The sequence below is a fragment of the Geotrypetes seraphini genome, chromosome 3, assembly GCF_902459505.1.
Source record: "Geotrypetes seraphini chromosome 3, aGeoSer1.1, whole genome shotgun sequence".
Lineage (NCBI taxonomy): Eukaryota > Metazoa > Chordata > Amphibia > Gymnophiona > Dermophiidae > Geotrypetes > Geotrypetes seraphini.
Window position 1 is genome coordinate 23,843,839 of NC_047086.1, and position 24,637 is coordinate 23,868,475.

The 24,637-nt window shown below is 50.7% G+C and overlaps 1 protein-coding gene across 9 annotated transcripts in view; it reads right to left on the minus strand.

Moving 5' to 3' along the window:
• Positions 1-24,637, minus strand: part of SYNCRIP (synaptotagmin binding cytoplasmic RNA interacting protein) — a 232,325-nt gene that overhangs the window by 68,471 nt on the left and 139,217 nt on the right. For all 9 annotated transcript variants that reach the window (XM_033937368.1, XM_033937366.1, XM_033937364.1 and 6 more), the window contains one exon: positions 13,922-14,057. In XM_033937368.1, coding sequence (XP_033793259.1) covers positions 13,922-14,057 — 136 coding nt within the window. The remainder of the gene's footprint in view (positions 1-13,921; positions 14,058-24,637) is intronic.

Consider the following 24,637-nt stretch of genomic DNA (forward strand, 5'->3'; position numbering starts at 1 on the left):
CATACCAATAAATAGGGTCGCTAGGATAAAGACTTAATAGAGCAGGTCAGTAGAGTTAAGGGGGCCAGTAGACTTAAAAGGGGGTCAATGGTATGGGCAGACTTGATGGGCTGTAGCCCTTATCTGCCGTCATCTTTCTATGTTTCTATGATTCTATCTCAGACAGTCTGGCACGAAAAGAGCTACCAGCCCTGGGTGCAACATTATTCTCCTTAGAATCCTGCTTATCATGGGCCAAGGAGGGAACACATACAGGAGCTCTGCCGTTGGCCATGGCTGCACCAAAACATCCAAGCCTTCACTTCCTGATTCATAACTTTGACTGAAGAATCGAGCCGCCTTCTTGTTGGTCGCCAATGCCATTAAATCAAATCAAATGTCAGGAGACCCCACTGGCTCACAATAAAGTTGAAAGCTTCATGAGACAGCTTCCATTTTTCAAGATCTAGTCTTCAGAATGATAACATCCATTTGCACATTTGTCCACTCCTGTTACATGTGCCACTGAGAGCATCCTGAAGTGGGTCTCCACCCACCAAAACAACATTTGAGCTTCCAGGCGAAGAGAGGCACTCTTGCGGGTCCCCTTTCCAATTAACATAGGCCACATCTGTTGCATTATCTGAGAAAACCCACACAGTTTTTCCCTCTAGTGCACTTCTGATTGTCTGCAGCACTCCATTTCAACCAGTTGATCAACCGCTTTCGCACTGGGAGGGGGACCAGCATCTTTGAAATAGACACCCTTGGCAGTGCATACATATAAAATCAGATTGCATCTGTAGCTTTCCTCAGATCTACTCCTATTGAAGAAATCTGCAAAGCTGCCACTTGGTCCTCGGTTCATACCTTCACCTCTCATTATTGTCTGGATTCTTTTTCAGATGGGATGGCCACTTTGGCCAGGCAGTACTACAAAATTTATTCTCCTGAATTGCCAACACTCCCACCATCCCATTCTGGTTAGCTTGGAAGTCACCCATATGTTGAGAATATGCTGCCTGCTTGTCCTGGGATAAAGCACAGTTACTTACCATAACAATGTTATCTAGGAACAGCAGGCAGATATTCTCACAACCCACCCACCTCCCCTGGTTGGCTTCTTAGCTAGCTATCTGAACTGAGGAGATGCGCGCCCTACATCGGGCGGGAAAGGACTCGCGCATGCGCGGTGGTCGCAAACTTCTAAAGTTCTTCAAGCAAGTCTGCTTGCGAGGCTGTCCGCATCGGGGCTCCGTGGATGACGTCACCTATATGTTGAGGATATGCTGCCTGCTTGTCCTGGGATAAACATCTTTATGCCAAATGAGACAAACAAGACCATCGAAAAATCTCCATGACCAGCACTCAGCAGTCATCACTCCTACCCCTTCAGCCAAACTCATACCATATATTTCATCTTACAGAACAGGTGTCTTTTCAACAATTTCTTGAAATTCTGTAAATTTTGCTGTTGGCAAATATATCCTGCCCCTTGGCTACAGACTTCTGACCTCAAAGTCTAGTCTAAGCCTTCCACAGCCAGAGGATTTCCCAGAACTGAAAGCCTCTACAGCACCAAAAGTCTCACAAATGGATAGAGAAAAAAAAAACTAAAAAGAAAGGAAAAATAAGCATGAGCAGAAGATTGGCACCTACCACCTCACATGTAGAGACAACTGGGCAGATGGAAGACAGCCCAGAGAGATGGGGGGTTGGGGCAAAAAATTATGAGGATCTCTACACAAATTCTCGCGGAAATAGATTGGCTACCTGAAGGTTCAGGAAAGCACAGTTACTTACCGTAACAGGTGTTATCCAGGGACAGCAGGCAGATATTCTTGACTGATGGGTGACGGCACCGACGGAGCCCCGGTACGGACAATTTTAGAGTGATTGCAGTCTAAGAACTTGGAAAGTTCTGGTAGGCCGCACCGCGCACGCGCGAGTGCCTTCCCGCCCGACAGAGGCGCGCGGTCCCCAGTTATGATAAGCCAGCTAAGAAGCCAACCCGGGGAGGTGGGAGGGACGCAAGAATATCTGCCTGCTGTCCCTGGATAACACCTGTTACGGTAAGTAACTGTGCTTTATCCCAGGACAAGCAGGCAGCATATTCTTGACTGATGGGTGACCTCCAAGCTAACAAAAAGAGGGATGGAGGGAAGGTTGGCCATTAGGAAAATAAATTTTGCAAAACAGACTGGCTGAAGTGTCCATCCCGTCTGGAGAATGCATCCAGACAATAATGAGATGTAAAAGTATGAACTGAGGACCAAGTAGCAGCCTTGCAGATTTCCTCAATAGGAGTGGAACGGAGGAAAGCTACAGATGCTGCCATTGCTCGGACTCTATGGGCCGTGACAGAACCTTCCAGTGTCAGTCCGGTCTGAGCATAACAGAATGAAATGCACGCTGCCAGCCAATTAGACAACGTACGTTTAGAAACAGGACGTCCCAATTTGCTCGGATCAAAGGACAGAAAGAGTTGGGGAACTGATCTGTGGGGTTTCGTACGCTCTAGATAGTAAGCTAGAGCCCTCTTACAATCCAAAGTATGAAGGGCCTGTTCCCCAGAATGAGAATGAGGTTTCGGAAAGAAGACAGGCAGAACAATGGATTGGTTGAGATGGAATTCAGAGACAACCTTAGGGAGAAACTTTGGATGTGTACGCAGAACCACCTTGTCATGATGAAAGACCGTAAAAGGTGGATCTGCAACTAGTGCATGTAGCTCACTGACCCTCCTGGCAGAGGTAAGAGCAATAAGGAAAAGTACCTTCCAAGTGAGAAACTTGAAAGAAGTGGTAGCCAAAGGTTCAAATGGAGGCTTCATTAAGGCGGAAAGAACCACATTGAGATCCCAGATAATAGGAGGGGCTTTAAGAGGTGGTTTCACATTGAAAAGACCCCGCATGAACCTGGACACCAGGGGATGAGCTGAGAGAAGTTTTCCATGGACCGGCTCATGAAAAGCAGCAATGGCACTGAGGTGGACTCTGATGGAAGAAGACTTAAGGCCAGAGTCAGACAAAGAAAGCAAATAATCCAACAATGTCTCCACTGCCAGGGAAGTTGGATCAAGATGATGAAGAAGACACCAGGAAGAAAATCTTGTCCACTTCTGATGGTAACATTGTAGAGTGGCTGGTTTCCTGGAGGCATCTAGAATGGAACGAACAGGCTGAGACAAAAGAGTATCATGAGAGGTCAGCCCGAGAGATACCAAGCTGTCAGGTGCAGAGACTGGAGGTTGGGATGTAGAAGGGTCTCCTGATGCTGTGTAAGCAGAGAAGGAAACAGAGGAAGAAGAAAAGGTTCCCTGGAACTGAGTTGAAGTAGAAGGGAGAACCAATGTTGCCTGGGCCACCTCGGAGCAATCAGAATCATGGTGGCTCGTTCCCTCTTGAGCTTGAACAAGGTTCTCAACATGAGAGGCAGAGGAGGGAAAGCGTACAGGAACAGATTGGACCAGTCGAGGAGAAACGCATCTGCTGCCAGACGGTGAGGAGAGTAGAGTCTGGAGCAGAATAGGGGCAGCTGGTGATTGTGAGGAGCTGCAAAGAGGTCTATCTGAGGAGTGCCCCATTGAGCGAAGATAGACTGTAGAGTGAAAGGATCGAGTGTCCACTCGTGAGGCTGGAGAATTCTGCTGAGCTTGTCCGCTAAGGAATTCTTTTCTCCCTGAATGTAGATAGCTTTCAGGAATAGATGGTGATTTATGGCCCAAGTCCAGATCTTCTGGGCTTCCTGGCACAAGAGGCGAGAGCCCGTCCCACCTTGCTTGTTGATGTAGTACATCGCCACTTGATTGTCTGTGCACAGACACCTGAGGAAAGAGAAGATGTTGGAAGGCTTTGAGGGCATAAAACATCGCTCTGAGTTCTAGGAAATTGATGTGATGCTTCTTTTCCTGGGCTGTCCAAAGACCTTGAGTTTGGAACTCGTTCAAATGAGCTCCCCATGCATAAGGAGAGGCGTCGGTGGTGATGACTAGTTGATGAGGAGGTAGATGGAACAGAAGACCTCTGGATAGATTTGAGGATACCAACCACCATTGTAGAGACTGACGAAGAGATGATGTCACAGATATGTGTCGTGAGCAAGGATCCGTCGCTTGGGACCACTGAGTAGCAAGGGTCCATTGAGGAGTGCGCAGGTGAAGACGTGCGAGGGGTGTGACATGGACTGTGGATGCCATGTGACCCAAAAGTATCATCATTTGCTTGGCCGAGATGGAATGTTGTGGAAGCACCTGCTGACATAGAGACTGAAGAGTCTGAAGGCGGTTGGATGGCAGGAATGCTCTCATGAGGAGTGTGTCTAGTATCGCTCCAATGAATTGAAGTCTTTGAGTGGGGATGAGATGAGAATTGGGTAGATTGATCTCGAATCCCAGTATTTGTAGAAACAGGATGGTTTGGTTGGTGGCCAGGAGTACTGCTTGAGCGGATGTGGCCTTGATTAACTAGTCGTCCAGGTAAGGGAATACCTGAAGGTGGTGAGAGCGTAGAAATGCAGCTACCACAATAAGACATTTGGTGAACACCCTTGGAGAGGAAGCAAGACCGAAGGGCAGCACCTTGTATTGGTAATGACAATGATTTATCATGAAGCATAGGTACTGTCTGGAGGCCAGATTGATCGGTATGTGAGTGTATGCCTCTTTGAGATCGAGGGAGCATAGCCAGTCGTCTTGATTGAGAAGAGGATAAAGAATGGCTAGAGAAAGCATCTTGAATTTTTCTTTTACCAGATGTTTGTTGAGATCGCGAAGATCTAAGATTGGTCTGAGATCTCCCGTTTTTTTGGGGACTAGAAAATAACGGGAGTAGAATCCCTGCCCCTTTTGATCTAGAGGAACTTCTTCTATAGCGTTCAGAAGGAGGAGGGATTGAACTTCTTGAATAAGGAGGGTAGATTGAGGACTGTTCAAAGCAGACTCTTTTGGCAGGTTTTGGGGCGGAAGAGTCTGAAAGTTGAGAGAGTAGCCGTGGCGGATGATGTTGAGGACCCATTGGTCCGAAGTAATAAGTTCCCATCGGCTGAGGAACAGAGAAAGACGACCTCCTATAGGTTGAGGCAGGAGAGCAGATATAGGAGTACTGGCTATACTTTGGAGAATGAAGTCAAAAGGGCTGTGTCTTCTGCTGTGGAGGTGGCTTCACAGGTTGCTGCTGTTGCTGTTGTCTGGGAGGCTGACGTTGTTGCAGCCGTTGACGCCTGGGTTGCTGAGCAGCTGCTGGTAATGGGCGAGCTGTGAAGCGGCGTTGATAGGCCGATTGCTGCCTAAAAGGCCTTGCTGGAGGAGGCTTTTTCTTATTTTTAAGCAGGGTATCCCAGCGTGTCTCATGAGCAGAGAGCTTTTGAGTGGTCGAGTCCATGGATTCCCCAAAGAGCTCATCTCTTAGGCACGGGGCGTTGGCTAACCGATCTTGATGGTTAACATCAAGTTCGGATACCCGAAGCCAGGCCAGGCGACGCATTGCCACAGACATTGCTGTCGCTTTGGATGTAATTCGAAGGTGTCATAAATGGACCTAACCATGAACTTACGAAGTTGAAACAGAGACGACAAGCAATGGTGAAAGGATTGTTGTTTACGTTGAGGAAGGTACTTCTCAAATGAAGCCATGGTGGTAAGGAGATGTTTAAGGTAGAAAGAAAAATGAAAAGCATAATTACCAGCTCTGTTTGCCAACATTGCATTTTGGTAGAGCCTCTTACCAAATTTATCCATGGCTTTACCCTCTCTGCCAGGAGGTACAGAAGCATATACACTGGTTCCTGAAGATTTTTTAAGGGTAGATTCGACAAGTAAAGATTCGTGTGGAAGTTGAGGCTTGTCGAACCCAGGAATGGGAATTACTTTATATAAAGAGTCTAATTTACGTGGAGCCCCTGGAACCGTTAAGGGAGTCTCTAAATTCTTGTAGAAAGTCTCCCTCAAGATGTCGTGAAGAGGGAGCTTCAAAAATTCCTTTGGAGGTTGGTCAAAGTCAAGGGCATCCAAAAAAGCTTTAGACTTTTTGGACTCAGCCTCCAAAGGAATAGACAAAGAGTCACACATATCTTTCAGAAAGCTCGAGAAAGATGAAGTGTCATGTCTAGAGGACGGGTCAGGTACAGCCGAATCATCCTCATCTGAGGAACATTCACCCTCAGATAGAAAGGGTTCCTCTGAATCTCCCCACAGATCAGGATCCCTGACATGGGAAGTATGGTCCCGAGACTCTGGAGTAGATGGTTCTACGTGTCGGGTTTTGCGCACCGATTTACCCGACCTCATCGATACCGAGCCAGGAGATGTAATCGGTGGCACCGGTGCCGAAGTCTGCACCGACTGATGTTGAGCTCTCGGCTCCGGTGCGAGAACTGGCATCGATACCGATGAGGCCGAATGAAGCGGTACCGAAACAGTGGAAGCAGACAGCACAGGCTGTTCCACTATCGGTACCGGTGGCTCAGTGCGGACCGGCACCGGAAGGTTCGGTGTCAGGATAGCTGGAAGGAGCTGTTGTAATTGCTCCTTGAGCTGCACCTGGAGGATGGCCGCAATACGGTCATCAAGGGATGGCACCGGTACCGCCTTTTTCTTCTGCGGTACCTGCGGTGCCGCTCGACGCCCCGGAGATGAGGAGCCCGATGTCGAGGGACTCACCTCAATAGGGGCGGAGCGCTTCCGCTGGCGCCTCACAGTCGGCAGGATTGGGCTCACTGCACTCGAGACCGGAGGACGCTCCAGCGGGGAAGGCTTCTTAGCCGGCTTACCTGAATGCTGGGACGCCGGTGCGGTGTCATGCGGCGTCGAAGAAGAAGGTGCCGACTGAACTGGTGCCGAAGCCGGAGTCGATGGAACGGGGTCGGACATCTCGGCACCGAACAGTAATCGCTGTTGTATTTGGCGATTCTTCAAGGTTCGTTTTTTAAGTGTGGCACAGCGGGTGCAGGTAGAGGCCTGATGCTCAGGACCCAAACACTGTAGGCACCAGTTGTGTGGGTCTGTGAGAGATATAGGCCGAGCACACCGCTGGCACTTTTTAAACCCTGGCTGAGGGGGCATGAAAGTAAAAACGGCTTCAGCCAAATCGAAGGCCGAGGCGAAAAAAATGAAAGTTTTTTTTTTTTTTTTTACAAAAGTTAAAGAAAAGAAAAAAGGCAATAGAGCCAAAAAGCACAGTTACTTACCGTAACAGGTGTTATCCAGGGACAGCAGGCATATATTCTCACATGTGGGTGACGTCATCTACGGAGCCCCGGCGCGGACAGCTTTTCAAGCAAACTTGATTGAAGTTTCAAGTTTGCACACTGCACCACGCATGTGCATGCCTTCTCGCCCACTAGAGGGCGCATCCCACCTCGTGGTCCTCAGTTCCATAACTAGCAAGGAAGCCATCCCCGGGGAGGCGGGCGGGTTGTGAGAATATATGCCTGCTGTCCCTGGATAACACCTGTTACGGTAAGTAACTGTGCTTTATCCCAGGACAAGCAGGCATGATATTCTCACATGTGGGTGACCTCCAAGCTAACCAAAACAGGGCAGGTGGGAGGATGGCAATTTAGGAAAACAGATTTTGCAATACTGACTGGCCAAACCGGCCGTCACTCCTGGATAGAGTGTCCAGACAGTAGTGAGAGGTGAATGTATGAACCGAAGACCAAGTGGCAGCCTTACATATGTCCTCCATCGGAGTGGACCGGAGAAAAGCTATCGAAGCTGCCATTGCTCGGACCTTGTGACCCGTGACCCGACCCGGGGGAGGAAGGCCAGCCTGAGCGTAGCAAAAGGAAATGCAAGCGGCCAACCAGTTAGACAGAGTGCGCTTGGAAACTGGATGCCCTAATCGATTGGGATCGAAGGACAAAAACAATTGAGGGACCTTCCGATGAGACCTGGTGCGTTGAAGATAATATGCCAACGCCCTCTTACAGTCAAGCGTGTGAAGCGCCGTCTCGCCAGGATGGGAGTGGGGCTTCGGGAAGAACACAGGAAGGACAATGGACTGATTGAGGTGGAAGTCCGAAACAACTTTAGGTAAAAACTTAGGATGGGTGCGGAGAACCACCTTGTCGTGATGAAAGACCGTGAAAGGAGGGTCCGCAACCAAGGCTTGCAACTCCCCAATCCGCCTGGCGGAGGTGAGGGCAATTAGAAACACCGCCTTCCAAGTCAGAAATTTCAAGGGGGACTTGTTGAGTGGCTCAAAAGGGGGTTTCATCAGTTGAGCCAGAACTACATTCAAATTCCACACGACAGACGGAGGCTTAAGAGGGGGGCAAACCCTGAGTAGCCCTTTCATGAAGCGTGTCACCAAGGGATGGAGTGACAGAGGGCGTCCCTCCAGAGGTTGGTGGAAAGCAGAAATCGCACTGAGATGAACCCGCACCGAAGTGGTTTTCAAGCCGGAGCGCGATAAATGAAATAAATATTCTAAAACCGAGGATACCGGAACTGATACCGGATCCAGGTGAAAAGACGAGCACCAGGTGGAAAACCTGGTCCATTTCTGCGCATAGCAAAGCCTCGTCGAGATCTTGCGGGAGGCTTCCAACACCTCCTTCACCGATTGAGACAGGTCCGGAGGAGTCAGGGAACAAGAAACCAGGCTGTCAGGTGCAATGACTGCAGATTGGGATGTAACATGGATCCTTGACTCTGAGACAGCAGAGAAGGAGAGACAGGCAGGGGAAGAGGCTCTCTGGCACTGAGCTGGAGCAGCAGGGAGAACCAGTGCTGACGCGGCCACCGAGGTGCTATGAGAATCATCGTGGCCGTGGACGATTTTAGGTGTACCAACGTTCGCATGATCAGAGGGAACGGAGGGAATGCATACAGGAACCTCCCTTCCCAGTCGAGTAGGAAGGCATCCGCTTCCAGACGGTCCTGCGAGTACATCCGAGAACAATATAGTGGTAGTTTGTGTGTCTCCGGAGAGGCAAACAGATCCACCTGTGGCGTTCCCCAGCGAGCGAAAACCTCGCGTAGAACTGCTGAGTGTAGAGTCCACTCGTGCGGTTGCAGAAGTCGACTCAGTTTGTCCGCCAGGCAATTCCGTTCTCCTTGGATGTAGACCGCCCGGAGGAAGATGTTCCGGGAGGCCGCCCACTCCCAGAGGCGAAGAGCTTCGGAGCAGAGGGGCCATGACCCCGTTCCTCCCTGCTTGTTCACATAATACATTGCCACCTGATTGTCCGTGCGGACGAGGACCACCTGGTCCTGCAATATGTGAACGAAGGCTCGAAGTGCTAGGAAGATGGCTCGCAGCTCTAGCACGTTGATATGACACTGACGGTCTTCTGTCGACCACAGGCCCTGCGTGCGAAGACCGTCGAGATGGGCTCCCCACGCGTACTCCGAGGAGTCCGTGGTCAGGACCTTGCGAAAAGGCGGAGTGCGGAACAATAGCCCCATGGACAGATTTGAAGAGTCTGTCCACCAACGCAGCGATTTCCGCAAGGGCGGAGTTACCGAAATGAGGCGAGACACCGGGTCGCACTCCTGACGCCACTGGGACGCGAGGGTCCACTGAGGGATCCTCAGATGTAGCCTCGCAAACGGCGTGACATGTACCGTCGAGGCCATATGGCCCAGCAGCATCATCATGCGCTTGGCCGACACCCTCGATAGTTGAGAGACCTGGCGGCTCATCCGTACCAAGGTTTCCAACCGCTGGGTCGGCAGGTAGGAGCGTAGGCGCACCGTGTCCAGCACCGCACCTATGAATTGAAGAGACTGCGACGGCCTCAACTGAGACTTTGGAAAGTTTATCTCGAACCCGAGAGTTTGCAGGAAGGCAATAGACTGTCGGGTCGCTGAGATAACCCCCTCCCTGGTCGGGGCTTTGATGAGCCAATCGTCCAGGTAAGGGAACACATGGAGTCCACGTGACCTGAGGGCTGCTGCAACCACCACCATGCACTTCGTGAATACTCGTGGGGACGCGGCCAGGCCGAAGGGCAGTACCCTGTACTGGAGGTGGAGGTCCCCCACCTGGAATCGTAAGAATCTTCGACAGGCGGGGTGCACCGGAACATGGGTGTATGCTTCCTTCAGGTCGAGGGAGCACATCCAGTCCCCTTCCCCCAAGAGGGGGTACAAAACCGGGAGAGATAGCATTCGAAACTTCTCCCGGGCCAGGAATTTGTTGAGCTTCCTGAGGTCCAGTATGGGGCGCAGGTCCCCGGTCTTTTTTGGGACCAAAAAGTAGCGGGAGTAAAACCCCGTACCCCACTGGTCCTTGGGGACCGGCTCGACCGCCCGAAGCTTCAAGAGGGCTTTGGCTTCGGTTATAAGGGTCGGTAGCTGCGAACGGTTGCAGGGGACTAAACTTGGGGGACTGTCCGGCGGCGAGGACACAAAGTTGAGCGAGTAGCCCTCGGAGACGATCCGGAGCACCCAAGCGTCTGAGGTAATCCCGGTCCATGCCTCCCGGAAGGACCGAAGACGGCCCCCGATAGGAAGGGGTTCCTGTGAAAGTGCGGAGGGGAACCCGCCCCGTCCGCTCAGCCCGTCAAAAGGAAGGCGCGGGCTTAGAAGGGCCCTGCGCCTGGGCTTGGGTTTGTCCCCCTCTGCCTCGCTGAGACGGACGTCTCGGAGGCGGTCTCGAGAAAGCCGGGGTCGACTTCTGAGGGTATCGGCGCGGCGGAGGCCGAAAGGGTTTCTGCGGCGGGGGCCTAGGTTTGGGGCGGACCAGGGATGCTAGAGAGCGCTCCTGTTCCGACAAGCGTTTGGTCGCCGCATCCAATGACTCGTCGAATAACTCGGACCCCACACAAGGCAAGTCTGCCAGGCGTTCCTGCAGGTTTGGGTCCATGTCGAGGGTGCGAAGCCAGGCCAAGCGGCGCATGGCCACCGCGAGGGCCGACACCCTCGAAACCAGCTCAAAGGCGTCGTACACTGCGTGGAATAGGTACAACCGCAATTGAGACAGGTTGGACATAAACTTATCGAATCCTGCTCTTTGGGAGTCCGGTAACGAGTTTCGATATTGAGGAAGGTCCTTCACCATACCACGCAAATAGGAGGAAAAGGTGAAGGCGTAATTTAGAACCCTGGTGGCCATCAGGGAATTTGAATAGAGGCGACGGCCAAACTTGTCCAGGGTCCGCCCCTCCCTGCCTGGTGGAACCGCCGCAGAAACCCGTGAGGGCTGTGATTTTTTAAGAGCAGACTCCACCAGAAGAGACTGGTGTGAGAGCTGCGCCTTATCGAACCCTTTAGGGGGAATCGTCCTATACTTCGATTCCATTTTTGAAGGCACAGACGTGACTGTAAGAGGGTTTGACAAGTTATTCAGCCAGGTTTGCAGAAGGACACTGTTGAGAGGGAGTCTAGGCACCTCCCTAGGAAGAGTGGGGAGGTCCTGTTCCTCCAAAAATTCTTTGGAATACCGAGAGCCTACCATCAGGTCAATCCCCAGGGCTTGGGCCATGTCCTGAACGAAGGATGAAAATGAGGACGGCCTAGCCTGGGGAGACGGGGTTCTCGACCGCCCCACCGAGGAGAGGGGGGAGGCCTCATGGGAATAATGAGGATCCCTAACCGATCCCGAATCCCAGGATCCCCTCTCGAGGGCCCTCGAGGGGGAAGGGGAAGTTATCCTCCTCGCAGAGCCCTTGGGTGAGGACCCAGGGGTTCGTGGGACACTCTCCCGTTTCCTCGGCGAGGCGGCCCGGGAAGACTTCCCATGAGGTGAGCGGAGGAGCCTCGGGTTGTCGAGGCGCAACTCCGACACCTGCAGCGCCTCGCCCCCGAACGACGAGGAGCGGTCGCGCCGAGGCGAGCCTCGGGGTCGCTTAGACTTCCTCGATCGACGCCCCGTCCGAGGTCGCGTCGAGGGCGAGGCGTGTCTGGAAGACCCGGAGGAAGAGGAGGAAAGACGGCGCACTCTGCGCAACTTTTCCTTGGGCCTTACACTCCGCTCAGGGGGTTCCCCCGAGGTCGAGGTCCGGGGCGGGGCCGAGACCGAGGTGAACGGGGCCACCGTACCCGAGACCGAGGTCGCCGAGGTCGGGGCTCCCGAGGGAGCCGAGGCCGGGGTCTCCGAGACCGAAGGCGCCCCGGCCGAGGTCGAGGCCGCCGGAACCGCAGCACGCTGCAACACTTCCAGGGCTCCCGACAGCTCCGATGAGATCAGAGCTCGGAGGAGATCCTGGAAGGCCGGAATCCCCACGAAGGTGGGGAGTTCCGAGTCCGGGGCACACTCCCTGGAGGGCGACCTCGGTTTCGAGTATTCCCTCGGGGTGTGCGGAGTCGAGGTCCGATGCGGGGCCGGGGTCGACCCACCCGCCTTGGCCTGACTCGAGGATGGCTTCTTTGCTGAAGGGGATGGAACAGAGGACTTACCCGAAGCTTGCTTCACTGACGACGCCTTCGAGGAAGAGGGCCGAGGCGAGGCCGAGGCCCCCGAGGACGCCAAGGCCGAGGTCAAGGCCGGGGCCGAAGCCGAGGCCGACGTCGAGGCCTTAGGTGCGTCGACGGCGAACAATTCGGCCGTTCTTGCCTTACGGCGACGGAGGGCCCTGTTTTGGAAGGTAGCACAGCGATCACACGAGTCTGTCGGATGTTCGGGCCCAAGACAGACAATGCACCACCGGTGAGGGTCGGTGATGGAAAGCAACCTTTCACACCGGCTGCACTTTTTGAATCCCGTAACAGGACGGGACATCCACGAAGAAAAAGAAGAAGGCCGGGAACGTACCGACGTCCCGCGGCCACGGATTCCGGGAGCCCCCGGAGTCCGAGGAAAAACGAAAGACTTTTTTTTTTTGAAAGGAACCGAAAAGAAAAACAGCACCGCGAACTAATTCGAAGGGAAAACAAACTAAACGCGGCAGCTAGAAGGCAAAAACACTGGAGCTCAGATCCACAGGGCTTTCTTGCTCCGCGGAAAAATTTGAACTGAGGACCACGAGGTGGGATGCGCCCTCTAGTGGGCGAGAAGGCATGCACATGCGTGGTGCAGTGTGCAAACTTGAAACTTCAATCAAGTTTGCTTGAAAAGCTGTCCGCGCCGGGGCTCCGTAGATGACGTCACCCACATGTGAGAATATCATGCCTGCTTGTCCTGGGATAAAAGTTTACGCGAGCGGGAAGGCAAGTAGAAAAAATTTTCAACAGCCGTTGAAAAACGCGTCTTCTTAGCTCCGCGGAAACTAAGAAACCGGGGACCGCGCGCCTCTGTCGGGCGGGAAGGCACTCGCGCATGCGCGGTGCGGCCTACCAGAACTTTCCAAGTTCTTAGAGTGCAATCACTCTAAAATTGTCCGTACCGGGGCTCCGTCGGTGCCGTCACCCATCAGTCAAGAATATGCTGCCTGCTTGTCCTGGGATAATGATGTTGTTTGTTGCACTAGAAAAGAATAGAATTCTAAAGGGCACCAAGTAAATTTGACATGGCTGCTTTTAATATTTCTAGAATGTTAAAATATCCAACACAAGGTACTGCAAAGTAAAAGCGACAATATATTATTTCCTTTACAGTAAAACTAGTAAAGTATTATTAGTTATTTAAATACCGCCTTTCAATGGAGGTTGTCTAAGCAGTTTGCATTCAGATACTCATGCATTTTTCCTCATCTGTACTACTTTTCATTTGCCTTTTTAAAACTTATGATGCTCTTACACTAAAAATACCAACATAACAGCAAATGTGTGTCATTTACTTAAAGTAAAATTTTGAACTAAATGAATATTTTCATCAGTTACACTTATCAATAAAAAAATGAAATGATTCATTAATATCTTAAGTGCATTTTTATTTTAATTTCAATGGTGATCAATTTCATATTGGGACACCCATTCCTCAATTGTTGTACACTGTTTGGAAAAGTCCCTGGGACCTTAGCAAGATAAATATCCATCATTTATTTCCATTAGCTGAAAAATATAAAACAAGTTAATCAATAATCACTTTTCTCAAGCCTTAAGTTCATATTAACTCACCTGTTACTTTACTAAATTCTTCAACAATCTGTTCCTTGGTTTTACTCTTGGGAATAGAGCCAACAAAAAGCCTATTATTGGCAACAGAGATGCACACACCAATATGTTTTCCAGAACGGATTTCATGGTTGTTATACTATTAAAAAAACATACACATATATATGGAGGTAAATATGCCTTTCAGTGCTATAGAAATTATATAGTAATAAATGTTAGCACATAGCTCTATTGCTTATCACACTATTGCTAGACAGTCAGCCACTTTGAAAGAAAAGGAAAAGTGAGGCCTCACAAGTGATCAAAAAGAGTTAAGTGTCTTGCCTAGAGTTACAAGGAGATGAAGTGGGGAAAAAATGAACAAACATACTGAGGTTTCCTGACATTGCTCTTCAGTCTATTTCCTTATTGCTTTTTTATATCATATCTTAAGTTCTATAGCTTCCTTTACACTGGAAAAAGCTTCATTTCTCATACATCAATATCTTTCATGTATTAAGTTTCTATATCATATCTCTTAGTACTTTACAATGAAATCAAAATTTTCAACAAAGAAATTTAAGGAAAACTTTGAGGCCATCTCTTGGAAAATATAAACAAACAAAAACAAAAAATAAAGTTTTAATGAATTCTGTTAGAGCAAACTATTCCTCATCCTTTTGACTTAAAAAAAAACACCTGGCCACTCTCAATATTTTGGATTCATGACTTTAGTCATGTTTTCCCAGAGACAGTCACAGCTCATGGAAGATTAGGCTTATACCTTTGATAATCTTCTTTCTGTTAGTCCCTGCAGGATTCCATAAACTAGGTGTTCAATCCTGCAATCTAGGAGTTGCAGAAATCCACAAACTTAGCCTGAGAGCTAGCAAACATATCCAGTTAAGTCCCAGAGCCAAGCAACATACCTGGACAAATCAATGACAAGGGGGTACAGGGGAATATCCCCAGCAACATAAGTAATTCTTGAACTGGTTTGCTCTGCAAAATATTAACAAGCGATAAACAGGCACAAAGGCAACTCAGAAACATTGAGGAACAATGTAGAACTAACCTGCTGTGTGCAAGAAGCACCCCAAGAAAGGCCTTCAGTAAAGCATACTCAAAGAAAACTCCCCACAGGATCTCTCAACTTGCTGGAAAGCATTTAAGCCTGTAAGGAGAATCACCAAGGCAGAAAGAAGCAGGCTATTCTAAACAACTGAGTGTACACAGAAAGGCAGGTCGTATAGAAAGATTATCGAAGGTATAAACCTAATTTTTCATTCTGTTATGTCCCTTCTGGATTCCATACGCAAGGTGAAGTACCAAAGCAATGTTAACATCTAGGGAGGGACAGAAGAGCCTGCCCTCAACACCGAGGTCCCAAAAAGCAACATCAGAACTAGCCACCACATCCATTCGGTAAAAAGTGGATAAAAGTATGAAGAGAGGACCAAGTAGCCGTGAGACTCCGCCCACAACGCAGCCACACTTCCAGTTGAGTGGGCGTTAAGCAAAATCGGCGACTGTTTGAAATGGAAGATTCAAATCCATCGAGCATCTAAGACTTGGCCGCTGGCCAACCACAGAAGCACAGCAGTCAGGATAAATAGGAGATCAGACAGCCAAAAAACATTAGCCCTCTCCAAACAGTGAAGCAAGACTCCCTGTCACCCAACTTACGCAAGATCCAATCTTTTCGCACCGAGCCTGCAGAAGGAAAAGCAGACATACGAACTTCCTGTTTGATATGGAAGGCAGAAACCAGTTTCAGTAGAAAGGAAGGAAGGTAAAGTATGGAGACAACTCCCATGTCTGGAAAACGGATAAAGGACACCCTGTACAAAAGAGACTGAAGCCCCAAAAAACGCAATGCCAAGACAATGGCGACCAAAAAGATAGTCTTGACTGTCAGATCCAGAAAAGAAGCATTTTTAAGTGGCTTGAATGGGCCTCTCCAAGGCCCTTGTAGAATGATGTTAAGATTCCATGAAAGGAAAAGAAAGAGCAAGAGAGGTCGCAAACAAAGCGAAACCTGGACACAGTGGGATAAGCAGAAAGCAAACTAGTGCCTCTGTGCACTGTAAAACATGAAATGCCTGAAACATGAACTGTAAGAGAGGCCACTGCTACACCTGTTTCTAGACCTGCCTGAAGAAAAACCAGGACCACTGAAAAGGGAGCCACTTTCAGGCACCACGTGATTCTTAACACACCACTGTTGAAAAACCTTCCAGGCTTTGGTATAAGATGCCATAGTAGAGGGTTTCAGCGAGTGCTGAATAAAAATTGAGATAATTATATCTGAAAAACCACATTTCCCCCTAAGCTGAGCACTTAAGAGCCATGCCATAAAACCAAAGTGCCATGGGATCTCCATGGGCACTGGCCCCTGAGAAGGTGTCGATGAAGAGGGGAGAACGAATAAGATCCACATACCATGGGCACCAAGGCTAGTCTGAAGCTACAAGAATCACCAGGCCAGGATGCGTTGCTATCCAGTGCAGTACTCAACCAACTAGAGGTCAAGGAGGAAACATCATACAGGAGCTTGTGAGCCAGCCAGGGCCAAACTAAGGCATCCGGCCATAGCTTCCTCACTTTTCATTGACTGAAAAAGCACCTCAGCCAATCAGGGCCTTAGGCCTCTCCCCGTGCATCAGATGATTGGGCAGCAGGTGGCCGAAGAGTAGGAGCAGGAGGACTTTCCTCCTGCTCCCGAAGATTTTGGCGGTGCGCAGGAGCAGGAGGGTCCGGGCACCCCTCCTGCTCCCAAAGATGTTCGGAGCCTAAAAGGAGCAGGAGGGACAGGGCACCCCTCCTGCTCTCAACTATTAAAAAGGTACCGGGGTGGGTGGTGGACTGGGCCTGACTGCCTGGGACGATCAGGAGTGGGCCAGAGGGTGGGAGGCCTAGGAGCAGAAGGGACTGAGCACCCCTCCTGCTCCCAATTTTTGGTGCCCAGGGGTGGGCCATGCCGGTCGGGGGGGCCCCAGAGCCGTCCTGAGAGGGCCGTGGGCTGTGTGGTGCCAGTCGCGGGGAGGTAGGGCGAGTGCCGTGCCAGTCGGGGGTGCCCGTGCTTGTGGGGGGGGGGGGTGCGTTTTTGTGAGGGGGTATATATTTTTCGACAGGCCTGCCTGTCTTTATTTATTTAAATTATTTTATTTTCTTAATGGGATAGATATTTTGCGTGTGTACCATACAGCACAGTTACTTACCGTAACAGGTGTTATCCAAGGACAGCAGGCAGATATTCTCAACATGTGCGCGACGTCATCTACGGAGCCCCCTAGCGGACGTTTTCACAAGCAGACTTGCTTGAAGACCTTCAAGCTTGTGATTGGCCCGCGCATGCGCGTGTGCCCCTCCCGCCCGACCTAGGGCATGCGTCTTCTCAGCGTGGCCTCAGTTCAGATAGCTAGCAAAGAAGCCAACCACGGGGAGGTGGGTGGGTTGCGAGAATATCTGCCTGCTGTTCCTGGATAACACCTGTTACGGTAAGTACCTGTGCTTTATCCCAAGACAAACAGGCAGTATATTCTCAACATGTGGGAGACCTCCAAGCTAACCAGAATGGGATGGAGGGAGAGTTGGCAATTTATAACAGATTTTGCAGGACGGACTGGCCGAAATGGCCGTCACGCCTGGAGAAAGTATCCAGACAGTAGTGGGAGAAATCAAAACCCTGCTTTTCAAAAAATTCATCCAAATATCTTAACCCCTCTTCACCTACCTCCAGATAATTCTCCCCTATAAAATCCTCCCCAAATCACCTACCAAGTAAACAGATCTCTGAAATGTACTGTAATCTTACCTACTCTAAATGTAATCTATTTGTTTATATCACACAGTTCTGCACTGTCAATTTGCTATCCAACTTGTAAATCCCCTCGGAATCTTTCCAACTATATCTCCTCTGTTGGAAAAAAAAAAAATTGTATCTTCACTGGAAAATGTCCAGTCAAATCTTTTGTAATCCGCCTTGAACTGCAAGGTATAGGCGGAATAGAAATCCGTAATGTAATGTAATGTAAGGTAAACGTATGAACCGAGGACCAAGTGGCAGCTGTACAGATTTCCTCAAGTGGAGTAGAGCAGAGGAAAGCAACAGACGCTGCCATCGCTCGGATCTTGTGGCCTGTGACTCGACCCGGCAGGGAGAGACCAGCCTGAGCGTAACAGAAAGAAATACAAGTGGCCAACCAGTTAGAAATGGTCCGCTAAGAAACAGAACGACCCAAGCGATTAGGATCAAAGGAGACAAAGAGTTGGGGAGCAGAACGATGAGGAGCAGTGCGCTTCAAGTAGAAGGTCAGCGCACACTTACAGTCAAGAGAATGCAGAGCCACTTCTCCAGGGTGAGAATGGGGCATTGAAAAAAACACAGGAAGAACAATGGATTGGTTAATGTGAAACTCAGAAACAACCTTAGGCAAGAACTTAGGATGGGTACGGAGAACCACCTTATCATGATGGAAGACAGTGAAAGGCGGGTCTGCTACCAAGGCTTGAAGCTCACTGACCCGTCGGGCAGAAGTGAGAGCAATAAGAAACACAACCTTCCAAGTAAGAAACTTCAAGTGAGCCCGCGCTAGCGGCTCGAACGGGAGTTTCATCAAGCCAGCAAGAACCACGTTAAGATTCCAAACCACAGGAGGAGGTTTAAGGGGCCGGTGAACATGGAAAAGGCCTTTCATGAAGCGGGAAACCACAGGATGAACAGAGATAGGTTTCCCGTCAATCGGCTGATGAAAAGCAACAGTGGCACTAAGGTGGACACGAACCGAAGAGGACTTGAGTCTAGCGCCAGACAAGTGCAACAGATAGTCCAGGACAACAGATAAGGAGGCGGACAGCGGTTCCTGCTATCGAGAAGCACACCAGGAAGAAAAGCTGGTCCACTTCTGATGGTAACATTGGCGAGTGGACTCCTTCCGAGACGCCTCCACGATGTCCAGCACAGGCTATGAGAACTGGAACAAGGGCATTAAGTCTCGAGGAACCAAGATGTCAAGTGCACAGACTGAAGGTTGAGATGAAGCAGAGAACCTCGACTCTGCTTAAGCAGAGAAGGAAAAACAGGCAGAAGAAGAGGCTCCCTGGAACTGAGTTGCAACAGAAGGCAAAACCACGGCTGTCGGGGCCACCGAGGAGCTATCAGAATCATGGTGGCACTTGTGGACTTGAGCCTGACGAGAGTCTTCAGAATCAGAAGGAATGGAGGGAACGCATACAGAAACAGGTTTGTCTAGTCCAGTAGAAAAGCATCCGCCTCAAGCCTGGGTGTAAACCCTGGAGCAGAAGCGGGGCAACTTGTGATTGAGGAGTGATGCGAACAGATCGACGTCCGGAGTCCCCTAACGAGCAAACACCTGACGCAGGGTCACGGAATGGAAGGACCACTCGTGAAGCTGCAGAAGACGACTCAAACGGTCTGCCAGACAATTGTGCTGGCCCTGAATGTAGACCGCCCGAAGGAAATTGTTGCGGCGTTTGGCCCAATCCCAGAGCCGCATCGCCTCCTGGCACAGGGAAAGGGACCCCGTGCCCCCTTGTTTGTTGATATAATACATGGTGACCTGGTTGTCCGTGCGGATCAGCACCACTCGGTCGCGAAGCAGGTGACAAAAAGCATTCAGGGCAAGGAAAATCGCTTGAAGCTCCAGCAGATTGATGTGACAAAGACGGTCAGTACTGGACCAAAGACCCCGAGTGCGAAGACCGTCCAGATGAGCCCCCCAAGCATAGGTCGACGAGTCCGTCGTGAGGACCTTCTACAGAGGGGGAGCATGAAACAGAAAACCTCTCCTTCTACAGAGGGGGAGCATGAAACAGAAAACCTCTGAAAAGACTGGAAGAGAGCATCCACCAACGGAGAGACTTCTTCAACAAAGGAGTCACGACAACGAGTCGAGAGACCGGGTCTCGATCCTGGTTCCACCGAGACACAAGAGTCCATTGTGGAATACAGAGGTGAAGTCTGGCAAAAGGAGTCATGTGAACCGTAGATGCCATGTGACTAAGGAGGACCATGAAGAGCCGAGCTGGGGCCGAAGACAGATGGGTCACCTGCCGGCATAAGCGAACAAGGGCATCTCGATGATGCTGAGGCAAGAAGGTGCGGAGACAAACCGTGTCCAAGACCACTCCGATGAATTCCAGAGACTGAGACGGACAGAGGTGGGACTTGGATAAGTTCACCTCGAAGCCGAGACTCTGCAGTAGCGAGATGGTCTGATTTGTCGCTCGCAGAACTTCAAGGCGAGAGGACGCCTTGATCAATCAGTCATCGAGGTAGGGAAACACTTGTAGGACTCGAAGACGCAGGGCCGCAGCTACCACAACGAGACATTTTGTGAAAATACTCGGAGAGGCCGCCAGGCCGAAGGGAAGGACACGATATTGGAGGTGGACATCCCCCACCCGGAATCTCAGATTCCGGCGAGAGGCAGGGTGTATCAGAATGTGCATGTACGCCTCCTTGAGGTCCAGTGAGCACAGCCAGTCCCCCTCGTCTAAGAGGGGGTACACGGTGGAAAGGGTGAGCATCCGGAACCATTCCTTGACCAGAAATTTGTTCAGAGCACGGAGGTCCAGGATCGGACACAGATCCCCCCTCTTCTTGGGTACCAGGAAGTACCGGGAGTAAAATCCGGAATTCCACTGTTCCGGAGGAACCTCCTCGACTGCTCGAAGGGCCTGAGCTTCCTGCAGAAGGAGAGGCAGCTGAGACCGGGCAGGAGGAAACTCTCTTGGAGGAAAGTCCGGGGGTACGTGACTGAAGTGAAGGGAGTGCCCTTCCCGGATGATGGAAAGCACCCAACTGTCGGTGGTAAGACTTTCCCACTGGTTGTAGAAATGATAGACAACCCCTGATGGGGAGGGATCCAGGAGGAAGGGAGCCCGAAGGCTCAGACTGGAATTGTCAAAAAGACAGCCCAGGCTTTGCCTGGGCCTTAGCTTGTCGCTGCTGCTGCTGTTGGGGCCGCTTCGAAGGAGGCCGAGAGAACGCAGGAGTAGATTTCTGCGGGTACCTCTGGAGAGGAATTTTGTATTGCTGAGCCGGAGGGGTCTTCAGCTTAAGTCTCACCAGAGACGCCAAGGACCGTTCGTGCTCCGAGAAGCGCTTAGTGGAAGCCTCGATGGAATCATCGAACAGCTCATTAACCACGCAAGGGAGATTGGCCAAACGATCCTGGAGATTTGGATCCATGTCGACAATCCAGAGCCAAGCGAGGCGACGCATGGCCATCACAAACACCGTGACCCTCGAGGACAACTCAAAGGCTTGAAACATATAGAGGCGGAGTTGGGAGAGAGTCTCCTCAAGGAGATGAAACTCTTACCACCGAGACTCCGGGACATCCTCCTGGAACGAGTGGAGGGCTTCTACACAGAACCGGAGGTAGGACGTGAAGATAAAGTTATAGTTGAGGACACAGTTCGCCATTATCGAATTTTGATAGACGGCGACCAAATTTGTCCATTGTACGGCCCTCCCGTCCTGGAGGGACGGCAGCGTAAACCTTCGAGGGGTTGGACTTCTTCATGGAAGATTCAACCACCAAGGACTGGTGAGAGAGCTGAGAACTCTCAAACCCCTTAACCGGGATGGTCCGGTAGCAGGATTCCAACTTGGAGGGAATGGCAGTGACCGCATGGGGGGTGTCCAGGTTCCGAAGAAATGTTTGCCGGAGAACCTGGTGCAATGGCAAGCGAGGTGCCTCACGGGGCTGATGATCAACCCCCATTTCTACAAGAAATTTCTGGATATAATGGGACTCAGACTGAAGATCCAGGTTCAAGGCCCTACCCATGTCAGAGATGAAACGAGTAAAGGAGGAGTGTCGAGAAGAAGACTTATCCTCCGGAGGAGACCCCGAGCGAGATCTGAGGGCAGCCGAGAAGGAGGGAGAGATTTCCCTCGAATAGTGAGCCGGGGCCTCAGAATCCCGCGAATGGAAGATGGAAGAGGCTTGACTAAAGTATCGGGGGGGCGTGGAGGAACAGCCCTGTGCAAGATGGACTGGGGAGGACCCTGGAGACCGAGGAATTAGCTGTTTGAGCCTCGGAGAAGACGGGGCAAAGGAAAAGTCCTCCACCAGTTTCGAAGAAGATCCCATAGAGGCAGACATCTGCCTCGATAGGGAACACACACTGGAGTCCAACTCGAGGATAAGCGTGTGCCTGGAAGGTTTTGCGGTCGGAGATCTGCCTCGAAGGGGCGGAGAAGGCCAGAACTTTTTATGAGGGGCAAGCCTCGACAAAGTAGCGGGCAAAAAGCAACCCCCGCCCTGGACTCACGAAAAGTCACCGGGGAGTCGGGGGAGGATGAGTCGCTCGAGGAAACACGATGAGTCTTGCAGGCATGGCCCCGAGACACGAGAGAAGGACGCTCAGGCTGGTCAGACCGAGGCTGGGTCGAGACCGAGGTAAGAGGCGTCGAGGTTGGGAGAAGTTGGCTCACAACAGAGGAAAGCTACGTGGTAAGTATAGCCTTAAGCATGTCATGGAACATAACCACCGAGACCAAGGGCTGTTGGCTCGTAGGTGCAGCAGTACGCTTCTTCGGGGGTGACCTCGAGGAAGAGTATTCCCTACGTGAGGAGGCATGCTTAGAATGATGTCTCGAAGACGCCGACATGAGACTCAGAGGTAGGCTTCTTTGTCGGCACACCTGAGGAGGCAAGAGGAGACTTACCCGAAGCCGGAGTAGCAGGAAGGAGCCGAGGCCGGGGCCTTCGAGGCCAACTTTGAGGCCGGGGTACCCAACAAGGGCATCGAGGCCGAGCTCGGGGCCAAAAAGTTGGAGCATCTTGGCCACCCTTCGATGAAGAGCCCGCAGTTGCAAAGTCGCACAACGAGGGCACAATTCAGTGCGGTGCTCCGCACCCAGGCACTCTACACACCAGCGATGAGGGTCGGTGATAGAGATAACCCAGTTGCACCAATTGCAGTTTTTAAACCTGGAACGAGACCGGGACATAAGAGAAGAGACGGCCGCGGACCTGCGAGGCCAGGCGGCCAAACCAAAACCGGGGAACCCAGTCAAAATACCCGAATGTGAAAAATATAAGAAAATAAAAATGTGAGCACAGCGACTTAACCGAAAGAAAATAAAAAGCCGCGGTGCAAGAGGGACAAGATCGCGCGAAGCAAGGGATCAGTGCTTTTGGCTCCGTGGAAAACATAGAATTGAGGCCACGTTGAGGGGACGCATGCCCTAAGTCGGGCGGGAGGGGCATGCGCGAGCCAATCACAAGCTTGAAGATCTTCAAGCAAGTCTGCTTGCGAAAAAGTCCGCTAGGGGGCTCCATAGATGACGTCACCCACATGTTGAGACACATGCTGCCTGCTTGTCCTAGAATAAGCAAAATATCTGTGCCATGGAAAAAATGAATAAAAAAGACAGGCATGCCTGTCAAAAAGCCTGCAGACCTGACGGTAACTCAGTTACCGACAGGTCTGCAGCAGTCGGGTTTGCCAATAGTAAAACCCAACTCAAAATAGCCAAGCAATTGTTAGTGAATCAATCGCTTGGCTATTTTGCATGGGGGTTTACTAATTTGCATGGGACAATCGGGATCAGATCTCTACAGGCGTTAGTGAATAGTGCAGGAGGTAAATCTGGTTTTAAAGGGCTTGCAAACCGATCGGTACATGATCGGTTTGCTTAGTGAATCTAGCCCTTAGTGCTTACAAACAGGGAAAGTGTTTCTGATGTTACAGTGGGTGATCATCTGGCATCCAGTGATCACTGCATGGTACGGTTTAATATTAAGATGGGTATAGGGAGGGCTCAATCAAAAGCAAAGATTCTAGACTCCGGGTGCACGGGCCTCAGGGGGTGCACAGCTGGCCTGCCATTGCCGTCATCAGAAAGAAGCCGGCGCCAGTTCTCCCTCCCTCCGAATTCGCCCTGCTTCGTTTCCTGCGGGCCGACCAACTATAGCCGTCCGACGTCAATTCTGACGTCGAAGAGGACGTTCTGGGCCTGCTCGATCTCGCTGCTGCTGCTGCTTTCCCGACGCCATCTGCAGTGTGCTGCTGGAACATGCTGACAGGACGCCGCTGCCATACAGTGCCTAAGCAGCTGGCATTAGCAGGTTGATTTGGAGGCGGAGAGCTTCTTAGTACCCAAATTATTGACTTAGCTGGGTAATCTCTGAGCCATGACATGCTGACAATTCTGTGCCTTTTGGTTAGGTTTGAAAATCTACACAGCTTGGGAACGGGGGGGTCCTGCCGTTTGACCACATTGGGGGAAACAGTTTACAGTAAAGGAAAAAAATACCCCCATAGTTTTTTTTTTGGGGGGGGACATCTCGTGAGTGGCACCATGAGTACCACAGTTCTCTGTTACTCTTGGAGGATGCATTTCTTCCTTTTTTCGGTCTCGTTTTTCGGGGGTCCGTCAGTACTGGTCATTGCAGACACATGCGGGCAGATTGGTCTACAGAATCGGTATATTTTTTAGGGATTTCATTGAGTTTCCTGGTAGGGTACGTATTTACAGCTTGAATCACACCTTTGATTATGTGTATTGTATGGGATAGAGATAATGTGGGGCATTGCAAAACGTTTACCTGTAGGTCCTTTCCTGCTAAGTCTTCCAGACTTTCCAGAAATGAAACAGGCCTGTTGTGGCCTTTTTCTTACCTAGGCTTGGTATTCAAAACAGGGCATGGTTTCTATTGCATGTATTTATGAATTAACTACAATATTGTGATATTTTTT